At 28.2% G+C, this 23,071-nt stretch overlaps 1 protein-coding gene across 3 annotated transcripts in view; it reads left to right on the top strand.

The window, feature by feature from the left end:
* The window catches only part of LOC112685420 (putative inorganic phosphate cotransporter), a 130,621-nt gene extending 110,127 nt beyond the window's left edge, over nucleotides 1-20,494 (top strand). For all 3 annotated transcript variants that reach the window (XM_025557283.1, XM_025557284.1, XM_025557282.1), the window contains 2 exons: nucleotides 10,328-10,569; nucleotides 19,871-20,494. In XM_025557283.1, coding sequence (XP_025413068.1) covers nucleotides 10,328-10,569; nucleotides 19,871-20,068 — 440 coding nt within the window. In that variant the 3' untranslated portion in view covers nucleotides 20,069-20,494. The remainder of the gene's footprint in view (nucleotides 1-10,327; nucleotides 10,570-19,870) is intronic.
* Nucleotides 20,495-23,071: the final 2,577 nt, after the last annotated feature.

Raw genomic sequence — 23,071 nt, 5'->3', positions numbered from 1 at the left:
TTAATATAACTAGAGAGACTAATTAGTTCAAAAAATAATTAATTATATTATTAATTATATTTATTTTTTCATTTGAAATTTTGATTTAATTGTTATGATTATAATTATTACAGCAAATTAATTTGTAAGTATTTAATATTAGTTGCAAGAAAGATCCGTTTATGTGTTTCAGTTTCCTATAAATTAAAATGTATATCATTAATCAGGCGCGGATATAAGGGAGGCTATGGGGGCTGATGAAGTAAAATCATATTGGACACAGGTACTTAAAATATTAGACGTAAGAAAGACTTCGTAAAAATCGACATGCGTAACGAAATATGGTAGTAACTCACTTTACTAGCCCCCCCCCCCCTTTTTTTTTATTTTCTAAATCTACGCTTGTCAGTAATGGGAAATCTGCTCGTTACTGTTAAAGTGTAAACTATGAATTACCTGTAGTAAAAATGTCCTTTTCTAATTTTGATTTTAAAAGAGATAAAGGTAATTTTTAAATAATGAAAAGGAGTGTTATCAGATTACAAATAAATTATGCCTATATGCCTAGAACTTAAACAATTCATATTTGTTGATGAGTCAAAAACTTAATGCCACAACCTGTTAAGTAGAAATAACCATCTACCACCACCTTTTAATTGTATATGTTGACAAAAGGTAATTTTTACTCTCTTTCCGAGGTATGTTATTTAATCGAGTACGATCTGGATTCGTTCACCGTCACTTTTCTTTTTCTTTTTTTTTTTTTTTTTTTTTTTTTTTGGGGGGGGGGGGGGTAGTGGAAGGACGATTTCGTGACCGATTGACGCAATTTACTAAATTACATCGTACCTACATTACTCCGTAGCGGAAAATTGTCATCATGTCTGACGTGAGACGTTGTTTTCCATCGGAGTCGTCGTAGGATAGAAGTGTTTTTCACTATTTTCGTCTTTTAATGTGACACAAATTAATTAATGAGAAGCGTCAGGAGTGGAGAATTGCTGCCAACCAGCCCTTGGGCTGTTAACAAGAAGAAGAAGAATGTGACACAATGGCGTTTGAGATAGAAATCAAGTATCGGTTACATTAAAACTCAATGAAATGAACAATTATTCAAGTACAAACAATTTAATTTAATTGACAAAATGTGTTATATTTAAAAGTAGTATTGACACTAACGCGTCAAAGCTTTGCGAAAATAAACGCGAAAAGTGTTTAACCGAAAAAAGGAAAATATAAATAGCTAGACGTATAAATGTTATCACTACGAATTTGAGTATACATTCATAGAGGAAAATATCACACAGCCCAATTAATGTATTGCAAAAACGGTAAACATGTACCCATGATGTGAACAGTATCGTTAAAATTTTTATACGTTTATTTTTCTTTTTTTTATCTTAACGATGATATCAACATTTTGATTTAAAGTACTTCCCCCGCGTGAAATCATCGCTGAACAAATATATAGTTTCAAGTAGATTCAATATATACCGTCATTATATGTGGAGTTCGGATTTGTTACTTAACCAACTCAGGTTTAAGTTTTCTACGGAAAATAAAGTGTGCATTACAACAGTCACGTATTAATGAGATTTTGATTCTTCGATAATAATAATTTAAATATCGCGTGTTTGTAAAACAAAATTGTTTTCAACCAAAACAAATATATAAGAAACAAAATTATAGTGTTAAATTAGAAATAGACGTTCAGTTTTTACAGTATTTACAATATTGAAAAGTAAAATGAAGAAATTTAGATATTATATATAATTACATAAAGATTATACCACTTGCTAGTGTGAATGTCGTAGACTAGACACTAAGGCACACCTAAGGCAGGTAATGTTGTATGTGTGTGTATGTGCATGCAAATATCTCCATTTAAATCAATATTTATAATATTATTGTATCAACTGTAATAAATTGTTATAAAAATTAATTTCAGTTTATCGCAGACTTTTAATTTTATATTTGATACATTTTACTCCGTATATTTCATTGTTTTCCCTACGTGTTCAACGAAATTGTTAAGTATTATAGTTCGATGTATGTACGTAATTGAATTATGGTATTTCAATTCATGTTTGTTATGTGTTCGTTTTTATGAAATACAAGTGATGTTTCAGTTGTTCGGAATACTTTTCCATAACAAAATTACATTAAGTACACATAATAATTATATAATTTAATTCAATTTAAAATCCGACATACATTACGTTTTTTTTTTTTACGGTTAACGAATTTTGTTTTTCAATATTTTGTGTGTAAAGTATTTTTCTGTCCCTTTCTTCGGAACATATAAAATAATGGTTATAATAATCTCTTCGTGACGTCTATCACTATTACGTCAAGTATTTGGAACACGAATACGTTGGCTAAAATAAAATATTTATAAACTATAAATATAAAATGTGTATTTAACAAAACTCTAATTTATTTTTAAATTACTCAAATATCGAAGAAAAAAAATTAGAAGAGAAACCTATCCTATACGTTTATAAAAATATTCTTGAATCGTGTAGTATTTAATGTAAAAAGAAAATACTTTTAATTCATATTCTTTCAGTTTTAACGCATATATAAATTTAAGATACCGACGTTAGTTTTTCATATTTTAAAATATGAGTAGGTACGATATATTATAATAGTACATTATCGAAATGCAACTTAAAACAATATAGTTAGAAAAAACAGTTTTTGATATTCGTTTTCAATGAATCATTAAATTTTGATGTTTACAAGTATAATAAAATGGTTGAATTTATTTTTATAAAATATAATATTAATATATCTATTGTCGTAAAGTATACAAAGAAATATTTATATAATGAAACTTATTAACTCCCAAATTCAATTTTATACTTTTTCTTTGCTAATAATGTTTTCAACATTACCATCCAATCAATATTTTGGATTATTTCCTCAACTTTATTTGATGCTACGTCTTATTAAGAAAAATTTATAATGTATACGTATTTCAAATATATGAGGCTTATTATAAACGATATATATAGATTACTGATTTTCATAATTTTCAACTATTTTACGTATATCATTTGTGTATAACTTATTTGTAATATAATCTGATTTCGAACAATTATTACAAGAACTAATACATTTATATAATTGTATAATTTTGAATTTAATTTGATTTAATTTAGTTTGTTTTCACTTATGATGTGCAAGGCAAGACACACGGCTTGGAAATTATAGTCTTAACAGTAATGTGCATAATTAAATTGTAATTTCGACGTGTGATTGGAGATCAATTTGAAAAAATAATAATAGTAACTATAACTATATTTTGAACGTAAGAAGTAATTATTTTATCTTAACTTGTTTTTTAAAACCAAGCAATTAAAACCTGCGAGAAAATATTAAAAATATGTTAAAAAAAATTCCATTTTTTATGTTTCACCAAACACTTGGGGTTTGTTTTAAATTTAGTTAATTAAGTTATTGAATTTAATAGTGTACAGTGTTCACTGACAAAGAGAGCAAGAGTATTGTAATACTTTACTATCATTCAGTTAAAAAAAAAAAAAAAAAAAACAAGAAAAGCAATTATGCATATTATAAAAGAAAACAATTTTTTTTTTTTTTTTTAATATATTTTATAAAAGCACCGCGGCAAAAAGGAATAAACATTTAACAGAAAGAGAGATACAGAGAGGGACAAAAACAGAAAGTGTTGTAATAACTAGGACAGCACAGTTGATGGCGATGTTGAGTTTAATCTTCGTAGGGTGAAAATAAAACGGTTTATTATCGGAGTAACACGGGCACGGTGGTTAATGTCATTAGTGATAAGTCCGAAAAGCTAATTTCCGATTAGATAAAGCTTCAATGATTTTCGATCGGGAGGAATATTCACCGTCCGTCGCCATGTTTAAACTTCTTCTTTTCCAATATGAAGACTGAATTGAAGAAAAATCGGTAAATAGTCGTATGATCACGTAAAAATGTATAGTAATTTAGTGATTTACGACAATATTTTCTAAACTTTCGGTTTACGAAGAAGAAAAATGTAAAACGTGACCTCCATGCATCATTGAAAATAATTCACAATTATACTTGTTTTACTGTAAGTATATCAACATCAAATATGTCAAGCATGAGATGGAAAACGAGGTTTAATTAATCTGGTAAAATCAATTAATAAGTGTGAGTTTTGATTATGATTTATTGACTGAACTTTAATATACTAAAAAAAAATCGCAATACAACGATTTAAAAACTACCTTTCAAGAAAAAAATTACTTAACAGAAACCCACAGAGGACTTTTCCCCCCTCCTCCCTTACCTAAAAAGCCATACTGACCTATAGCGTGGACACAAAATTATACATTAGACCTTAATCCTTTTCTACATATTAAAAATGTTTAAAATAATTTTAAAACAAATGCATGGTAGAACTATTTAACCAGTCTAACACTGCTGTCACCACCACCTGAATTTCGAATACTACATTTCAGCTGCACATATTTATAATATATTTATAGACCTTATATTCGTACATTTAAGGTCTATGATAGTATGATATAAATTAACTATAAAAAAAAATACAGAACTTTACAATATGATATAAACAACTACTCGTATAAAAAAGTATAAAAGATAATAAAAAATAGTTATCGTTGACATCAATTTAACTTCACATTTTAATAAAATTGTTTTGTGTATTAGTTTCTGGTTAGTCTCTTGTCTCAGTAAAAATATAGTTGAAGTAGGCAAAAAGAAATAAAATAATTACATTATGGGAGATTCGTCTCTCTACGCACCCCACCACCATTCGAGCCCTGCTAATAATGCGTAATAAACTATATAATATATGTAGTCTGTGAACATTTCAAGTATCTACGATTATTACTTTTTATGTTATATCGAAAAAAACGTTTAAATTTACTGAAATTGATATGTAAATGTTTATTATTTTATAATTTTAAGTTATGGTTTTAAAAAAAAATTAAAAAATTGACATTCTGAAAGTTGTAACTGTTCGAAATTCGCTATCGGAAATCATCCCTCCTTTTTACGACCGTTTGGTTGAAATCGTGTAGAAAGAAAATGTATAAAATAGATCATAGAAAAATACACATCTTGGTAAAACCAACAACATAAATCGTTACGATTGAATAAAATGTGTTCGGATAAACGAGTTAATACTTTTAGCGCTGCTGCAAAAAGCCTGCAATGGAGTTCGCCGCGCGTTTTCGTTTTAATGCGAAAACAATACCATATTTTGTGATACTTCTAATGTATTTTACTCATCATCCGATTTTACAAATAGATATTTAACAATTGATAATTATTATAAATATTCATCTTTCCGATGAAATTGAATTCCCGTTTCAATCTCCAACTGCTCAGAAGCCCCATATCGGAAGTATAAATGCCAGTTCTTTTGTAACTAGGCAGTACGATGACAAGACATTACAAACATGTTCTACGGTTGGTAAAGTGATATTGTATGATTACATTTTTGTTTAAGCTTTTAATATTTAAGTTAGGTGCACATCGAAAGGTTGCGCATTTATTTACGTATTGTTCCTTTGCTGTGTTGTCGCCGAATTGACTTCGCACAACGCCCTCATATAAATACCGTATAAAATACATACCTATATATTTCATGTTTGTGTATCGTAAATGTATGTTTTCGCTGCACTTGATTTCGATCTGTCATCGCTCTCGAGGGAGGTTTTTTTTTTTTTTTTTAATTTTATTCGTATGAGGTAGTTCATATTCGGTGCCGGTCAGCGAACTCTAGTTGAACTGTCATTAATGCAGTTGATGATTCAATTGAACAGACTCGTTTGATATTTTGGAACTCAGATGGCAATGCCCAAGTTCCACGCGTTCCATTGCTTCGGATGTTACGCACATGTATAATGATTTGTCATAATATTTTCAACTATAGATATCTGTTCATTTAAGATATAACGATATGGATATCCAAAAATTATACGTTGATAAAATCAGGTGGATTTCCCATTAGGTAGCTGCTTCGGGCAGCAAATTTTGTAGTGCTTTTTTCTACAAAATTGTTATAAATATACATATATAAAACGCCTTAACTAATGGTTTTTTTAAAAATAGTGATTAGTAAAAATTATCATTGTACGTTTTCATTAAAATTTGGAGGTCATCCATTGACATTTTTCAAAAGTAAGCTAATTAATTAAAGCTAGAACAAAATTGTCTAAAATTTCAAATGGATTAAGGTACTATTTTGTTAAATAATTGAAATGACAAAGTTTTAGTGCCTATAGCCGTAAAAAAGTTAAATTGGCCATTAAATATAAAATTTATTGACGGACTTTTTTTTGAAATTGTTAAACTAAAAAAAAAAAAAAAAAATCAAAGTATAAAAAATATGTTGTTACGAATTAATATCGATATCGTTGTGTAATACTAATCTACAAAGTTAATTTATTTTTTAACTCGTTAAGTTAATCTAAGAAACGTGTGTCGAATTAGGTAAAAAGTTAAACAATATATTTTTAACTTAGTTCAACTAAAAATTAATTGATAAAAAACTAACCTAATTAAAACAAAAAAATGTTACAGTTTATCATTGGTAATAAAAATAACATTTCTACAAGTTAAATCGATTTGAATATTTTTTCGCTGCAACTTGTTTACGCACGACAAAATCAGTCGTTTATCTGAAAATAGATAACTCGTTTGCACACAACGACACATTCACACACATAACACGTGTATACATAAATCGTCATATACTGCAGAACAAATTTTCAATAATGGACGGTACAGTGGTGACTAGTGTATTGACGACGTAAACTTTAATATAGACGTATAAATTTCTAATATTTTTGAATCTCAGTGAGGAAAACAATGCTTTAATTTAGATAGCTATAAATTTAGTGAATACCATGTTTTAATGAGTGGATGTTCAAATTTTAGATGAACTAATAAAAAATATCCTGTGAGTGTTATTGTAAATACGAGTAAATCAAACAAAATAATAAAATAACCAACTATCATAATCAAAAGGAGTATAATAATGAACGATAATAAGCAAAGAAGTTTTGACACTAGGGATTTTCATCACAGGTAGCCAAAATATATATGCGTAATCGAGTTGTGCATTTTTGCGCAAACAAGTTGTAAAAAAGGTAAATGTGCACAAACGAGTTGTAGCCATATTTTTAAGCTTGGAGTTATGCCCACATTTAGAAAACAAAGCATTGAGTATATGATCAACTTTTTCACCACTCATCAAAAAGTTAGCTAATTGAAACAACCTGTACTTTTGTAACCATTTAAAAGTTAAGTACAAATGTTCAGTTGGAGTATTTTTATAAATAAAAAATTTAAAAAAAAAGTAGTATTATATTATTAATATAATACTTCAATGTATGGTATATCTATTTATTTACTCTCACTTATTTTTTTATGAACAACAAAAGAACAATTTTTAATAAATAAATACAAAATCTCAAGTTAATACCCAAATTTATTCTTTGCATTTTATTTATTTAATCAACTATTATTATACAAAATATTAGACTTATTTTTGTTTTATTGCAATATTTAATATTTTCTTAGTCGTGGTAACGGTTTACTATATAAAATATAGTAAACTACAGACTCATAGTTCTTATTTTAATCCTACATTAAAAAATAATAGTTTTTAATTATTATTTATAAATTTACAGAAAATATAATTAAATAATTCATATCATTTACTTTTAAGGATACAGCCATGTTAAAGTCTGAATTAAAACTTGTTTGTATTTCATTTCTGAAAATGTACAATGAAGATTAAATTAAGCAAAATAAAATTATATGGACAAATGGTTTATATAAAAATTAAACTTAATTTTTTTATTTCTGTATTCAATTAATTTGAAGTTAACACGTTATATACACTAAGAGAGTAATATATTAAATTAAAAGTTAGTTCCAAAACAATGTAACGCATAATTAACTTAATTAAAACTAACTTAATTTTAATTTTTAATTCGTATATGCCAACCTTGCTAATCTGTGTATGTATAAAAGCCAAATACCACCCACTCACTGATCCCTATTTCTCAAAAACTAATAAACGTACGAACTCGACATTTTGATAAAATATTTTTAAAAATGTTGGATTTAGGTGGATTAATCTATAATGATAATTCAACACCAACACTTATTGTGCGGCACGTGGGCTGCTGATTTCCAGTTACCTGCGTCTCGTCCTTTTTGCTTGGAAATTGTGCGTTTGATACAGGCAGATGCGAATTTTTATGATAATATTATCAATAAAAATAAAAATTATCTCGTGCATAACGTTTACTAACACTTTTTGTACCGAAATAGTAGTATAAGCAATTACCTTTACACGGGAGAACCAGTTACACTTCAGGTTCCCAAAGTGGTCTATATCGACCCCCTGTAAGGGGTCTATCAACTAAAAAAAAATGGGGGTGCATCATGTGTAAATAGAGGTTCACGAGAGTTATAAGTCAAAAATGTGTGTCATAATTTTTACGAAAAATATGTGTGCCAGAAGAATTTACAAGAAGAACTGATCGGAATAAGTACTAACGAAGAACTTAAGGTACAATTTAGAAATGGGTATTAGCAGTTTTGGCTTCAGAGAGACATACCTGTTACTTTTCCTGCTTTATGGAGAATCGCAAGAAAGTTTTTAATTTATTTCCCGTTATTATACTGCGTGGAAAAAGGTTTCAGCACAGTTGTCAATCTTCTTACAAAAAAAAAAGAAATAGATTGGAAATTACTGATAGAGGAGTTTTGAGGTTAAACTTGATTAATTTGAAGCCAAATATTAAAAATTTACTATCAAAGCATCAGAATTATCCTTCCCATTAAAAATAAATTTTTTTAATACCAACCTTGATTTTTTTTAGATGTTATTATATTTAATTTGCATTTTTTATCGTTTTAATTACTAAAAAATTAATTTTAATATTTTTCTTATTAATGAAATAAAGGTATTATTAAAAAAAACACGTTTTTTATTTAAAAAACATGCATTCCATTATAAAGCCTATTCAGATGAGTAGTTCCGTGTAAGTTATGAAAAATACTTAGATGAGTTTGTAAGCATTTAATTTTAGGGGTCTTTGAAAATTAAAAAAATTGGCATGTGGTCTAAGAAGAAAAAAAATTTGGGAACCTCTGAGTTATATTGACACGAATACCTTTATATTTCATCAAAATACCACTTTCAATTCAAAGGCTTCAGTTTCCGTCTAGGTCTGTTTTATCATGACAATTAACAAAGACAGTTTTTGAAATGAGTATATGTAATGAACGACTGATTCTCCCGTGGCCAATAATACATTGTCTGTTCACGTGTAAGCTCTCCTGATATTCTAGTAATACTGCTGCCTGAAGTGTGAACCAAAAATATTATTTACCAGAAGGTGTATTAAAAAAAACATAGACGACGAAGCATAAAAACTATTTTGCATTCAACAATATTACCCATAATATTCTAAAATAATATTATCAATACAAAAATAAAAAATATATGAAACCGTATAATTCAGTTAGTAAGTAATACGTACCTGGGCAATTACTAACTCGTAGGTGGATATTGTATTGTTAAACGTTTGCGTTTTTTGGAAATAATTCTATTGCGCTGAATTGCGACCGTCAAAATAGTTCGAAATAATCGGTAATTTCCTAAGGGCAAAAATTGTTGTTCATCACTAGGGCTCAGATTTTAAAGCATAATAAATAACAAAAAAAGCACAAAATTGTCTTAAAAAATCAAAAATGAAGCAAATTTATTTTTATGATTAATGTATATTAATTGTTTCCAACCTTTTGTTTTTCAATAGAACATGGTTTAGTTTACCCGAAATTGCAATTGCAATATCTCTGTTAGCTTCATTCAACTTCTCTTCTGCATTTAAAGCGATATTTTTAAATGTCGTCAACTATCTAACTGTTTGCAGATCGATAGTCTATATGTTTAATAAATTTATTGATTAAGCCAAAAACAATAATAATCCAATACAACCATTCAGTCCGTGTTCCGGGTATTCAAATTTGTTATTAATGAAATAATATTTTTTTATTATTACTGTAGTATGATCAACATATAAAAATTCCACAGTTGGAATAACTGAAAAAGCAATAAAAAAGCAAAAAAAGTATTTACAAAAAAAAGCAAAAAAAAAAAAAAAAACAAAAAAAAATCGATTTATGTGGAAACAGAAAGACGTCAAACGAATTTATGTTTAAAAATTAGGGTTCTATCTCATATATTTAAAAAAAGAAGTATTTGATTAAATACCCGAGCCCTGTTCATCGCACTCGAACCGGAACCCGTGGTTAATCGTTTCGTTTGTTTCGTTTCCAGGTCAATTCGGCCCTGCGGTAGCGCTGATTGCTGCGTCCTACACAGGCTGCGACCCGTACCTGACCGTGGCCATACTGACGATTGGTGTCGGCCTGAACGGTGCCATTTACTCGGGATTCAAAGTCAACCATCTAGACATATCGCCGCGGTTCGCCGGGATACTGATGAGCCTGACCAACTGCCTCGCCAACCTTGCCGGACTGTTGGCCCCGATCGTTGCCGGCTACGTCATCGACAAAAGGGTGAGGCCACGTGTTGTTCATGTATTCGTTTGTACATCCATGCATGCGTATATTTTTGATTTGTTATCGGAAACCGTTACGATTGTGATCGTTTGGGTGTACGCACCAGAGATGTCCACTTTACAAGTGCTCACACGTAATAACGTGTGTCCCTTGGTACACAATTATTCCGAAACAGATCCCTGAGCGTTTCCCTTTAAAAACGACCAGCTACTCCTGGTGCAGGACCCCCAGGCATCACTTAGTTCTTTTTCGCTCCGATTTCATATTTTTTTTTTACGTGTTTTCTTCGATATGTTTACTTTTTATCCCAAAAACCCAAGGTCAATAGCCAGTATGTATACTGCCAATGGGCATACGTAAACTGCGCCCAAATTCTTAACTTATTAAATTTTGACTTCATAAAGTCTCTATGTATTTTGTTTTCATTTTGCACAGTCTTGGAATAGAAATATCTAACAAAATGGTTAAAGTAATGACTATAAAAATAAAAATAGTGATATTAAAATATGGTTAGTTCAATGTTACGGCTTACCATTTCTAAGTCCAGGAAGTGTATCTGAGTATTTTGTCAATTATTTAATGAAATCAAAGCCTGGCGACGAAAGAGTGACACGATTTGCGGGTTATTTGGTAAACGTAATTATAAGGGAAGAATCTCAGAATTCACCTGAAGTATGAGCTCAAGCATCAGCAGAGCCAAATTTAACCACAAATGCATGCGAGTATTATCATTCTCACTTTAATTCCAGCTTTTATACAACTCATCCAAATATTTTCATGTTCATAGAAAAGTTAAAAGAAATTCAAATAGAAGTATACATTGAACTAAATAATATAAATAAACCGTTTAAATTCCAAAACTCTAAAACAAAAAAAAAAAAAAAAAACCGCGAAAACTTAGAAAATTTAATTATTTTTTTATTTGCATATGACATATTCGACTTAAGATAATGTGAGAAATATTACAGATAAAGTTAGTAAAATTAAAACAAATAAATAAATATAATAATTAAGATAACTAGTCAGTAGTCAACTAATTAAAAACAAGTAATAAAATATATAAAATGTTAGTATGGTAGTTTATAGTAGGTATAGTAAATTATAATAACATCAATACTAATACCAATAGAGATCACAGACGAGTATTTAGTTCTTCAAGCCATTTTATAGCTGTTGGTCCACCCTCGTGTAGTTTTGTTAATCCTAAAAAAAATTTAATTAATAAATATAATAGTGGTCAAATTCCAATTGAGGAATATATATCCACCATATGTTATTATTTGTGATATTTGTATTTATTTTGCTTTTTTAAAATTATATTTTATTTTAATTATTCATATTATATGGCTGTAACGAATTAAGTATTTTACCTGGAATTTTACCCGGACGCAGTTTACATGTCACCTTTTTACACATGTTAAAACCTCGGACGCAGTTTAAAATCGCAGCTGCCAATACAAACATACAAATAGTTTTTAAACGAACCTTTTTTTTTATTCGTAGAAAAAACAACGTTTTGACTAAAAAATGTTTTTTCACAAAATCTTATACTTAATATGCTATACTATAAGTATATATTTTAAATTTTATATCAATGTCTTGGCCCACATATGTTGGAAGTAACAAATTCTGATAAAATGTGTTCTGTTTGAACAATTTGTCTTATGCACGATATTTAGCATGTACAAATTTTGTACGAATTTACTCTGATAGAAGGCAATTATTTTTCTTTTTGGTCTTGTGCTGTTTGTTATGATTGTTATTGTATTTCAGCTAAATTATAAAAAAAAACATAACTCACCGTATTTGTGTACAGTGCCTTAAGAGTTAGTTTAGTTATTATGTAAAAATATTATACTTTTTACTATATTTTTTAATTGGACGTGATAAAAGTGTATGCCCCCGGCTGAATGATCTGTAGATAAATGATGATGGGGGATATAGTACAAATTTCCTTCAATCAACAAACGGACAATGTATTTATACACAACGTATGGCGATTTTTTACTTAAAACTGTTTTTCATAGAAATGTGTCATAGTGTTTTCGCGTGTACAAACCCTTGCCCAGCAGTGTTAGCATGTTGAATTGTACTTAGCTAGTGAACAATGTAACCGTTACTTATTTTTATTTTTATAAATTATTTACATGAAAAAACTAATAATTTATAGCTTATTTTTATGCGAAGAATCAAGAATTCTTTTGTTAACATCATTTTTTGGTAGTATTTTATATATGTATATTTTTGATCGTTAGCGCGATATCGTTGTTATAATACATCACAAAACACATTTGCAGCATTTGCTTATCAACCCTTAACACGCCTATTATCTGCTGCTTATATGCAATATATTTTATCATCTTTGAGGTAAGATAATATCCTAAAGATTATTCCGATAAGTGTTTTTTTGATGTATGATTTATGTAGACAAGATAAAAATCTTTTTAACGCATAAACGTTAGATTCTTTTTATTGGCAATTTAAATCACTACGATTACTTGAAATGTCATGAATTTGTGAAGCCTACAAATAGCAAATATTTCAATGTTTTGATAAATCCTATTACACAATACCGTTAATGGTCTAAAATAATTAAATAAGCGATTATTTATGATATATTTATAGTATATATTATATACACACAAAATATTATGAATCACGTCAAATGATAATTTATATTATTGATATCAGGTAAATTAAATATGAATTCGAATCGGATTAACTACATTCTTTCTATTTAATTTAACAGTGCAATTATTTTCAATTATTACAATTTTTGTATACTTTACGTGATTAAATATACAAATTATTATTTCTAAATTTACAATAAAAATAGTACCACGATGTAAATTTTTACATGTAGTTAAATATAATTTAGCATTATTAAAATTATATTTATTTAAGTTACCCACAAAACTCACAAGTTTAGAAGAATCAAATAACCAATTACTTAATAGTGTAAACATATTTAGTGAAATTAAAAAAAAATTGATGAATATTCCCGGTCCCAATGGGAATATAGTTAAAGATAAATAAAAAAATGTAGAATATAAAACCATTAAAACTTTCTCTGAGGTAATGACAAGAAATCAAAATGTTAATTTAGATAAAACACAAACATTTTTACTCGTAAATTATTTTAAATATATACCGAAAACCAGTGTAGACGTTGAACGTACTTCTTCATTACATAAATATATTTTAAGTAACAGACGATGCAATTTTCAAGAATACCATTTAGAGGTGTATATAAATTATAAATTTTAATTCGGAAAAATGATATATTTTTTAAATATTATATAAATTTCCATAATATCATTTAAGTACCTAAGTAATTAATGATTATATATTTAATATAATTTTACTATGTAATTTTAATGTATTTTTCATTGCAATTTTAACAAATTTATACTACAATTTTGGCATCATTTTATTACAATTTTAAGATATTTGTAACACTACTATATCCGGTCTTTAATTATTGATTATAAATTAAATGTTTGAATTAAATTTTACAAGACATGATTTCCAAGTTTGAAAGCGTTATGTACCTTATATAACTTTTAAAATTGTGTTACTACAACTAGTACTTTTTTCTATTAAAAATACACAACAAACACTTAATATGATATTAAAAACTCATATCGCATGTTATTAATAATTTGTTTTCACAGACATTACTACTTCGACTACTATACTATCCAACACTTTTGGAAACGAAAAACTTATTCATTATTGTTAGAAAAGGTATTTTGATAATTTCCAATAATAATAAATTAAAAAAAAATAACTGTCCTATTATTTTTAGGCTGGAACTGTACACTACGTTTTCCGTTGTATTACGTATGCCATGTTTTCCGTGTTCATTAAAATGCATTAGTTTCGATTAGAATGGCTATACACGACGGTCGTGATATGTCGCGTTTTTTTTTTCCACGACGGAATACGCTGACCCGGTCGCGTTTTTTTCGATCAAACGCCGAAATTATAAAAACCCAAACTTCTAATTCTACTATGGTTTAAATTAATATACTGGAGTCAGAATACGCTACGATTATACTATCATTGTACGAGTAAAATCATTTTACGTTGATATTAAATATTGTACCCGTTTAATTTAGTTACACTTGCTCAATATTTTTTATTTATTCTATTTTAAAAGCCCGTGAGGTAAAAGTACAGATATTTTGATATAAATAAATGTTTAATTTTTATTTACTATGTATATGAACCAGGCGCGGATCCAGGAAGTTTTAACAGAGGGTGCTCAAAAAAAAAATAATAATATTAATCATACCTTTTTATTGTTCTATTTTATACAACTTTAGTGCTTTTTTTCAAACGTCAGGATTCAATATTTATTAAATATTAACTTAATAATAACACACATTTCTTTTTTTTTGTACTCATGTTATAACTGTAATCATACTTTTTCATTATTCTATTTTATATTAAAATTATAAGTGTTAAATTTTTTTTCAAACATCTGTATTTAACATTTATTAAATATAAACTTAAAAATAACATTTATTTATTTTTTCTTACATATATTGCAACTGTAATTTTCTCGTGTGTTTTTTATTGAATTCTTTAATAACTTCCTTTAAAGTAATTTTAATATCCCTGTGAATATTAAGGAGCATAAGTCCATTTAATCTATCTTCTCCTATTGTTATCTTAAATAAGTTTTTGTTTATCAAAGTGAGGAAAATTTTACTTCTGCAGCGCAAGTGGTAACTGGTATAACGCAAACAATTTTTAGCGATTCCTTTATATTCGGATAAAATGCAGATTCATGGTTTAATGATTCTATAGCGATTTTCGGTTTATCTAATTGGGATTTCCAAAATTGTTTCCATAAAGTAACCTCACCTCTAACAATTGATCCAATTAAATCATCAACATAAAATTTGACCGATTCAATAATTTTTTCTGTCTGTAATTCGTGTAAAAAAAATGGTATTGAATATTGTAAATGCATAATTGTTTCATGACCGTAACCTACAAATCTATTTTTAATTTCCGATATTAAATAATCCACAAATAGTAAGTATAAGGTCAAACGGAAATATTCTTTTGGGTCTTTGGTATATATATTTTCGCGATTAGTTTATTTTGAACACGTTTTTTTACTTCTATCTTATGCATATCGGCTGATGTTAATGATTTTGTATAAATCGAATTAAAACTTTGAATATTGTTCTTTCTTTTATTTTCAAACTTTTCTAAAATAGTATTTACCATTTGCAATGATTGAAAATATTCTAAATTTTGATTTTGTAACTGCTTAGAAAGAGGCAAAGTAATTGAAAATAATTCTACCAAAACTTGAATTGTAATTAAAAATTCAAATTTCAACACAATTTAGTAAATTATTAGCTTTACTAGTAGTGAGCGTTGTTTCCTCATTAAAGTTTCCAAGTTCGTTCAAGCAATTTATAATAATATCGTATAATTTTATAATTCTAGAAATTGAAGAACTGCATCGTATCGTTCAACCCAGTGTATTTCACGTACAGATTTAAGTCTACATGATTTAGAATTAGGTATAACGTTCATTGATGTAGTATTTAAGAGTAACATTCGTGTTGGTGATGCGCGGAAAAATTATTACCTCTGTATAATACCAACAACTTTCCGAATCAAAACTATAGAACACGCTTTTGATATACTTAAATTTAAACAATGTGTTTCACAATATGTATACAAAGCAAGATGCTGAATTTTTAATATTTGAGCTTGTGCGCCTTGATATTTTCCGGGCATATTAGCCACTCCGTCATAGCCTTGAACACGCAAATATTTTATATTAAGCCCTAAGTCATCTAATTGGCATATTATTACTTTGGAAAGATTATAACCAGTTGTATTTTCAATAATAATCAATTTTAAGAAATCTTGCACTTTATTATGAAAAACAGCGAATGCACAAAACTAATTGTTCACTAGTACTTATATCGGTTATTTCATTAACAAGTAATGAGAAATATTTTGATTCTTTAATAGCATTTACAATTTTACCAAGAACTACACTAGCACAGCAATCGATCAAATCGTTCTGTGTAGTTTTACTAATAAAACTTGCATTTTTCGGACAATTTTGAAAATGGTTTTTTAAAACATCATCACCTGAATCTAAACGAAATATCAAAAGCTCTTTAAAATTTCCTACATTATTTAAATTATTTTTAAACAAAACTCCATCATCACGATGACCACGTAAAAGAAAGTTTTGACGACGACAAAGAAAAATTGTATTGATAATCGGGACAAGTTTTTTTTCGATTTTCTTTAATTTTCTTTTGAATGTTTAAATTTAATTGAACAGCTACAGACTTCTCAGTAGATTTTTAGACATTTTTAAAATCATCCGCTTTGATAATTGTAATTTTATGATAGTCGTTATTTGAATGTTTTTTAAACAGTTTGAGAGCTTTTTTTTCATTTAATGGCTTAATGCATAATTAACCTGCATTGTCTTTACTTTTCCCCATTACATCACGAGAAAATAACACACAAGTTCTACAATAAGCTCCTTCGTGTTTTTGACTATAAGATAACCACGGAAAATCTTTAAGCCATTTGAATTGAAATTTTCTTGAATTTTTATCTTTGGGAAAATTATATAAAATATCCGGTCTCCATATTTTTGTCATTGCAAAATATTTTTTATCATTACTTAATTTTGAACTTTAACTGTCAATAAAGTTACCAGTACCTAATGTATCAAGAAAAATATTCTTTTGTTCATGATAGTCAACATCGGTTTGTAAATCTTTAGAACTACTTTCATGTACATGTGCAGAAATATCACTACTAGTACTTACATTTTCTTCATAATTTACTTTAGATCGATCTTGCACTTTATCTGAACGAATTTTCTTTGCAAAGAAAGACATTAATGATCTCTGAATACTGACAGAGAACGATCATGTTTATTGAGAGATTCAGAGTCATTTCTAAAATCTGACATCGTATTATATATTTAAAGCCGGATGTAATAAAAAACCTTGTTTTACTAACAATCATACAATATTATATTCGACTGTCAGTCACGAACCGAGACTCATAAACAAAATAATAATATAGCAATATTATTGACAGCGAATGCCGAATAATAATAATAATAATAATTACAGCGATCTAATCTAATCTAACAAGTGAATTGTGTATACTTTTGTTGCCGAATGTTATATTTCGTCATTAGTCATTACTATACGTACCGGTCACACTATGCGTTTTATCGGTTGCCGATCGGCAAACGACCGCGACATCTATAATTAATATATAAACCGCGTTATCGGGGCTAGACTGACCAATTCAGCGAACCGATTTTATCTAAGCTCGATAACGTAATTTCATGTTGACAGTTGTTATTAGTTCAATTGGTTGTGTTTTATCAGATCCATTTCCTCAACACCGCCATATTGGAATTTTGAAATATTTTTTTTTTCATTCGATTGTGCTACGCTAGTACCGTTTGTTCTACTTGGTCCCGCGTTTGTGCTGACTTTCTAACCTCGGAAAATCAAATTTTATGTTTGGTGGGGCTGAAGAAATGTTAGCCCCGCCATATTGGAATTTCGAAAAAAAAAGAAAAAAAATAGTTGATTCTTGATACACAAATCAAATTACTTGTTTAGTAAGAATCACTAAAAAATGTAGTTAGTAAAGCAAAAAGCCGAAAAGTACATTTCTTGTAAATAAAAAAAAATGAAACTTCTAACAGTATTATTAATTTAAAAATATATGTATTTAATTTTATAATTATGTATAAATAAAATTATATTAAGACTACATTTGCAAATAAAAGGTTAATAATTAGAGTTTATTGTTTTAAAAAATTGTAAAATCTTAATATTTATTAAATAACTATTGTTACTTAAATTTTTACTAAAAAAATTAAAAAAGGGCCTCTTTAAGTCTACTTTGCCCACGTATAAATTTTACCTCGCGCCGCCACAGGAGAGGAGTTGTTACATACGTCCTTCTTCCACTATCTTTGCACTTTTTTCCATACTGGTTAGCGTCTGTGAGGAGAACTAAATTCTTACCTACTTGTATACTATGCTTTATTTGTCCTTCTTCTAGAGACCCATTCGATTGTATATTTTTATTATTTAGTGTGTTTGTGTGTGTGTGTGTGTGTCATTCGATCGAAAATACGAGTAGGAGTAGTATTGTTCTTTTTATTTTTTTACTTTTTTGAAAAGTAAACGCGTAAAATATAATACGATGGCAAAGAGTTGCTTGGATTATACCTATTATTATTGTATTCGATCCGATCGCAGCAAAAATGTCACAACGATTTCATAGTATATAACGTAATGTAGTTTTTAACCATGCTATCTTCCTAATGCTGATCCATGTATTATCTATACATCTATATATGTTTAAGGATATTTTCTGTATTCAACGAGTTAGGGTTGATTTGGGTGGTGGAGACTCGTCGTGAAGTATTCGAGACGGATATCGATAGACCCGGGACGCGTTTTAAACGTTCGTCAATGTACGGTAAAATTTAATTCAAGATGCGATCGTGCGATATCATTGCACAGTATATTATTCAAATTGGGATGACGGCCGTTAATCTGATCTCCGGGATTACCATAGCAAATAAGAAACCGAACCCGAAACTACGTCGACCCATTAAATCCGGATTAAATACGTCAATATTATACGCTCGAACTCGAATTACTATCGTATCGCATACAAGTGTTATTTTTAATAGCTACAGCAGTAATATATTGCGCCGAATCATTGCTGCTGTACGTTTACGTATGCAATTATTTATCTAGTTATGACATTTGGAATATAATGCACTTAATAGGCCAATAAATAACGACAAACAATATCCAGTCACTTGAGAGTTTTAAAAGATCCTCCGTAACAACGCAATGCAATACTAGACAGCAATCTAAACATTCATTCATCCGTAGTGTTATTATTACGGGATGAGATGGTTACGACGATAAATTATCGTACCAATTCACTAATAAAATGTTGAATTTTACATTGTACTGTTATCGAATCGAAATGCCCGGGTTCGCCAAAATAATAGTTAATCTTAAACGATAAGTATCGCCCGAGTCATACAGGTATTTCGCTTGTAAAGTTATGCTTGTAAAAAACAACAGAATAAAAGTCATCGAGATCTCCTTCCAGTTCCTTGTCTTTCGAACCACTCGGCTTGGGTTGTTTATAATCATTACACGTATAATATTATCACTTGTTTTTCTACATTTTCACATTTATATATGTTATATAATTATTTTTTTTAAATTTTTTAACGTTACAGCCTACCCAAGCGGCCTGGAGAGTCGTGTTCATAACATCGGCATGCGTGTACATGGTGTGCTGCTCGATCTACGTGTTGTTGGGCGACGGCACTCGTCAGCCGTGGGACAATCCGTCCAACGACCAGATAAACCTGGAGCATAAGAAGAACAAGAAGAAGAAAAAGAAGGCCAAGGACATCGAGGACACCGTTCAATGAGTTCCGCCCCACAACAGCCGATCGCCGTTCGACGACCACCGCCCCAATCCATCCACCACAACCTCAAAAAAGCCTTCCCACCACTAGCGTGGGGGGGCATTATCTCAATCGCATACATTATTATTATTATTATTATTATTATTATATATATTATTATTATTATTATAATTATTATTATTATTATTATTATTATTATTATTAGGAGACAACCGTATATGTTGGTGATAAGAGGATATAATAATATACGATAATTTCACATGGGTGTGTGTACGTTAGAGTGTAATTAATGTTTTGTGAAGGATAAAAACGAAAAGCAAAGCGCATCTGTGAAAAGGATTAAATATATGGGATACATATACACACATATGTATGTGTGTGTGTATATGTGTTTGCATGTATGTAAAAACATATATATATATATTTATCATATAAATGTGTAGGGGAATAAAAAGAGATATTATTATTTGTAACGGTATATATTATTATTATAATATTGTTGATAAATGTATACACACATTATTTATTATTTTATTTTAAAAAAAAAACTTAATTTTATAGATTTACATATTAAACTTACTCGGGTGTCGAATCTTGACACCATAGAAAGCACATTCTATTAATTATATTTATAATTATATTTTTTTATAATAATTATTAATAAATAATAAAAAAAAAATCGCTGTTAGATCATTATTGTCTATTTTTAAAAATAAAATATTAAAATAAGTTAATTTTTCGTTCTATATATGACTATTTAGCTTAAAGAAACAAATAATTTGAAAAATTGTGATATTGTTAGAGGTACATATTGTTGCTCCGAAGAAGTACATAGCCTGATGTGTTCTTGATTTTCTCAAAATTTATGTCTTCCCCATTTAAAAACATTAAATTATTCCTTCTCAATTTTTTTCCGATTATAACTTCGATAGATTTATAGTAAAAATGAATAAAATGCAATAAGATTAAAAATATTTAATATTATTAATATTAAGTACATAATGAAAAAAAAAATAAAAAAATAAATTATCAAAAACTTTATTTAAATGATCTTGTGTTCCTTCGACTAGCTCAATATAATATTCGTTGTTTTAGACATGCATGTTTCAAAAGAAATGTGCAAAATGTAACTGAAAAAAATTAAAATAATCTTAAGCAATAAATAAAATAGGTCATAATATTTGTTGTTCTGTAGGTGACATTTTTTGAAAGCGTGGAATTACGGTGGAATCGGGCATTTCGCAAACGAAGAAATTGTGCGAAATATTCTTATTAATTTCTTACACATTTTATCAGTATTTTTTTCACATATATATGTATATATAAATATATTATAAATATATTTATATTATTAAATATTTAATTATATTATCACTGCATAATTTTTTTTCAATGTGATAGTTATTATATTTATTAATTTGTTCGTTACATGATTTACTATAGTAATTAAGTTACATTTTATGTTTAAGAATTTATTTCTGAAGTATATTATACATTGTTGTCTTATAACTTAGAATTCGTCGTTTAGTGAGAATGATAATACTATAACTGTTATACAAATAATAATATAATTTTTAATAAAAAAAAAATAATAAATATATAATTATAGTTATTTATTAGAAAACCATTAAAACCAACTAATTTTCAGAGTAATTGTTAATTTATATATACCACATATATAAATAGTATATTTAAATAAATTTATTACTTTTTTTTCCAAATTACTACTATAGTCGAGCCTATAAGTTACCATAAAATGAACCACATTAACAACATGTAATGAGAAGTTTACCTCTGCTCTTTCGAAATTATATAAAATATATAATACATAAATTTATATATATATAATATTATGTATCGTATATTTATGTTATGTATGGCTCACTTTTTTTTTTTTTTTTTAGATAGTATATACATATATTTGTATTTGTATTATTGTCTTAATGTCATGTTAATTTGTTTTACCTTATCCTTCTATTTAACAGGGTAATAGTATTATTGAAATCTAGGCCTAATAATATAATAGTGTATACCTAACTTAAGTTTATTTGACTATTGTCTGATGATGATGATGATGATAATATATTATTATTATAATTATTATTATTATTATTATTATTATTATTATTATTATTATTACATAGGATGTTTATTTATATTATTATTATGATTGTATTTGTTTTCCTTACGTCTTTTTTTCGCACATTATTCATGCACAGATAATTTTTTCTCACTGGTCTTAAAATTTTTACTTACTTCTATAGCGAGTACATGATTATTTTTTTAACCCTTGTATTATCGACTTATATACGATGATGATAACGGCAGTGACGAACGATGACGATGATGATGACCGAGAAATTTTTATCCCTCCGAAGTTCGAACCGAGTTTATCGATATTACACCCCCAGCATACAATATTGTGTTCCGTATTATGTGTTAATGCCACAAACCATCGATGCGTTCGTGTACTGAATATACAAACGCATTCATAATCGTTACAATACGATTACAATGGTACGGACCTAGTCCGTTTTAGACCATTGATCGGAAACCTAATTCAACAAAATAATAATAATAATAATAATAATTAAATACAAGGGTTAAAGGAGTATACATTATATATATATATTTTTATTTAATTTATATGATATGTATCTTAATAAAGCGCGACCCGATTTCAACGAAAAAAAATATTTATCCGAAATAGCGTGCTGTTTAACGCGTCGCTGCGGTCTCGCGTATGTCTTACTGTATTGTCGATAATTTAATAACTATGAGATGAAAAAAAAAACCAATCCAACAAAATTAAATGACTGTTTATTAGTTGAAATAATGTGTTTATTATTGTTTAGGTTGTCAATTATTATTCTAGAAATAAATACATGAGTTGTCAATAAAAAAAAATTGGTTTTTCTTGTTGTCCATTCGTTCGCGATATCCTGAACAGAGAACGCAATGCTCGAGCGGAAAGTTTTAACGGCACCGGTCGAACCTGAAGCTACC

The sequence above is a fragment of the Sipha flava genome, unplaced genomic scaffold (assembly GCF_003268045.1).
Source record: "Sipha flava isolate LNK unplaced genomic scaffold, YSA_version1 275_pilon_pilon, whole genome shotgun sequence".
Lineage (NCBI taxonomy): Eukaryota > Metazoa > Arthropoda > Insecta > Hemiptera > Aphididae > Sipha > Sipha flava.
The sequence above is the reverse complement of the archived record's forward strand: the minus strand, read 5'-3'. Positions and strand labels throughout refer to the sequence as shown.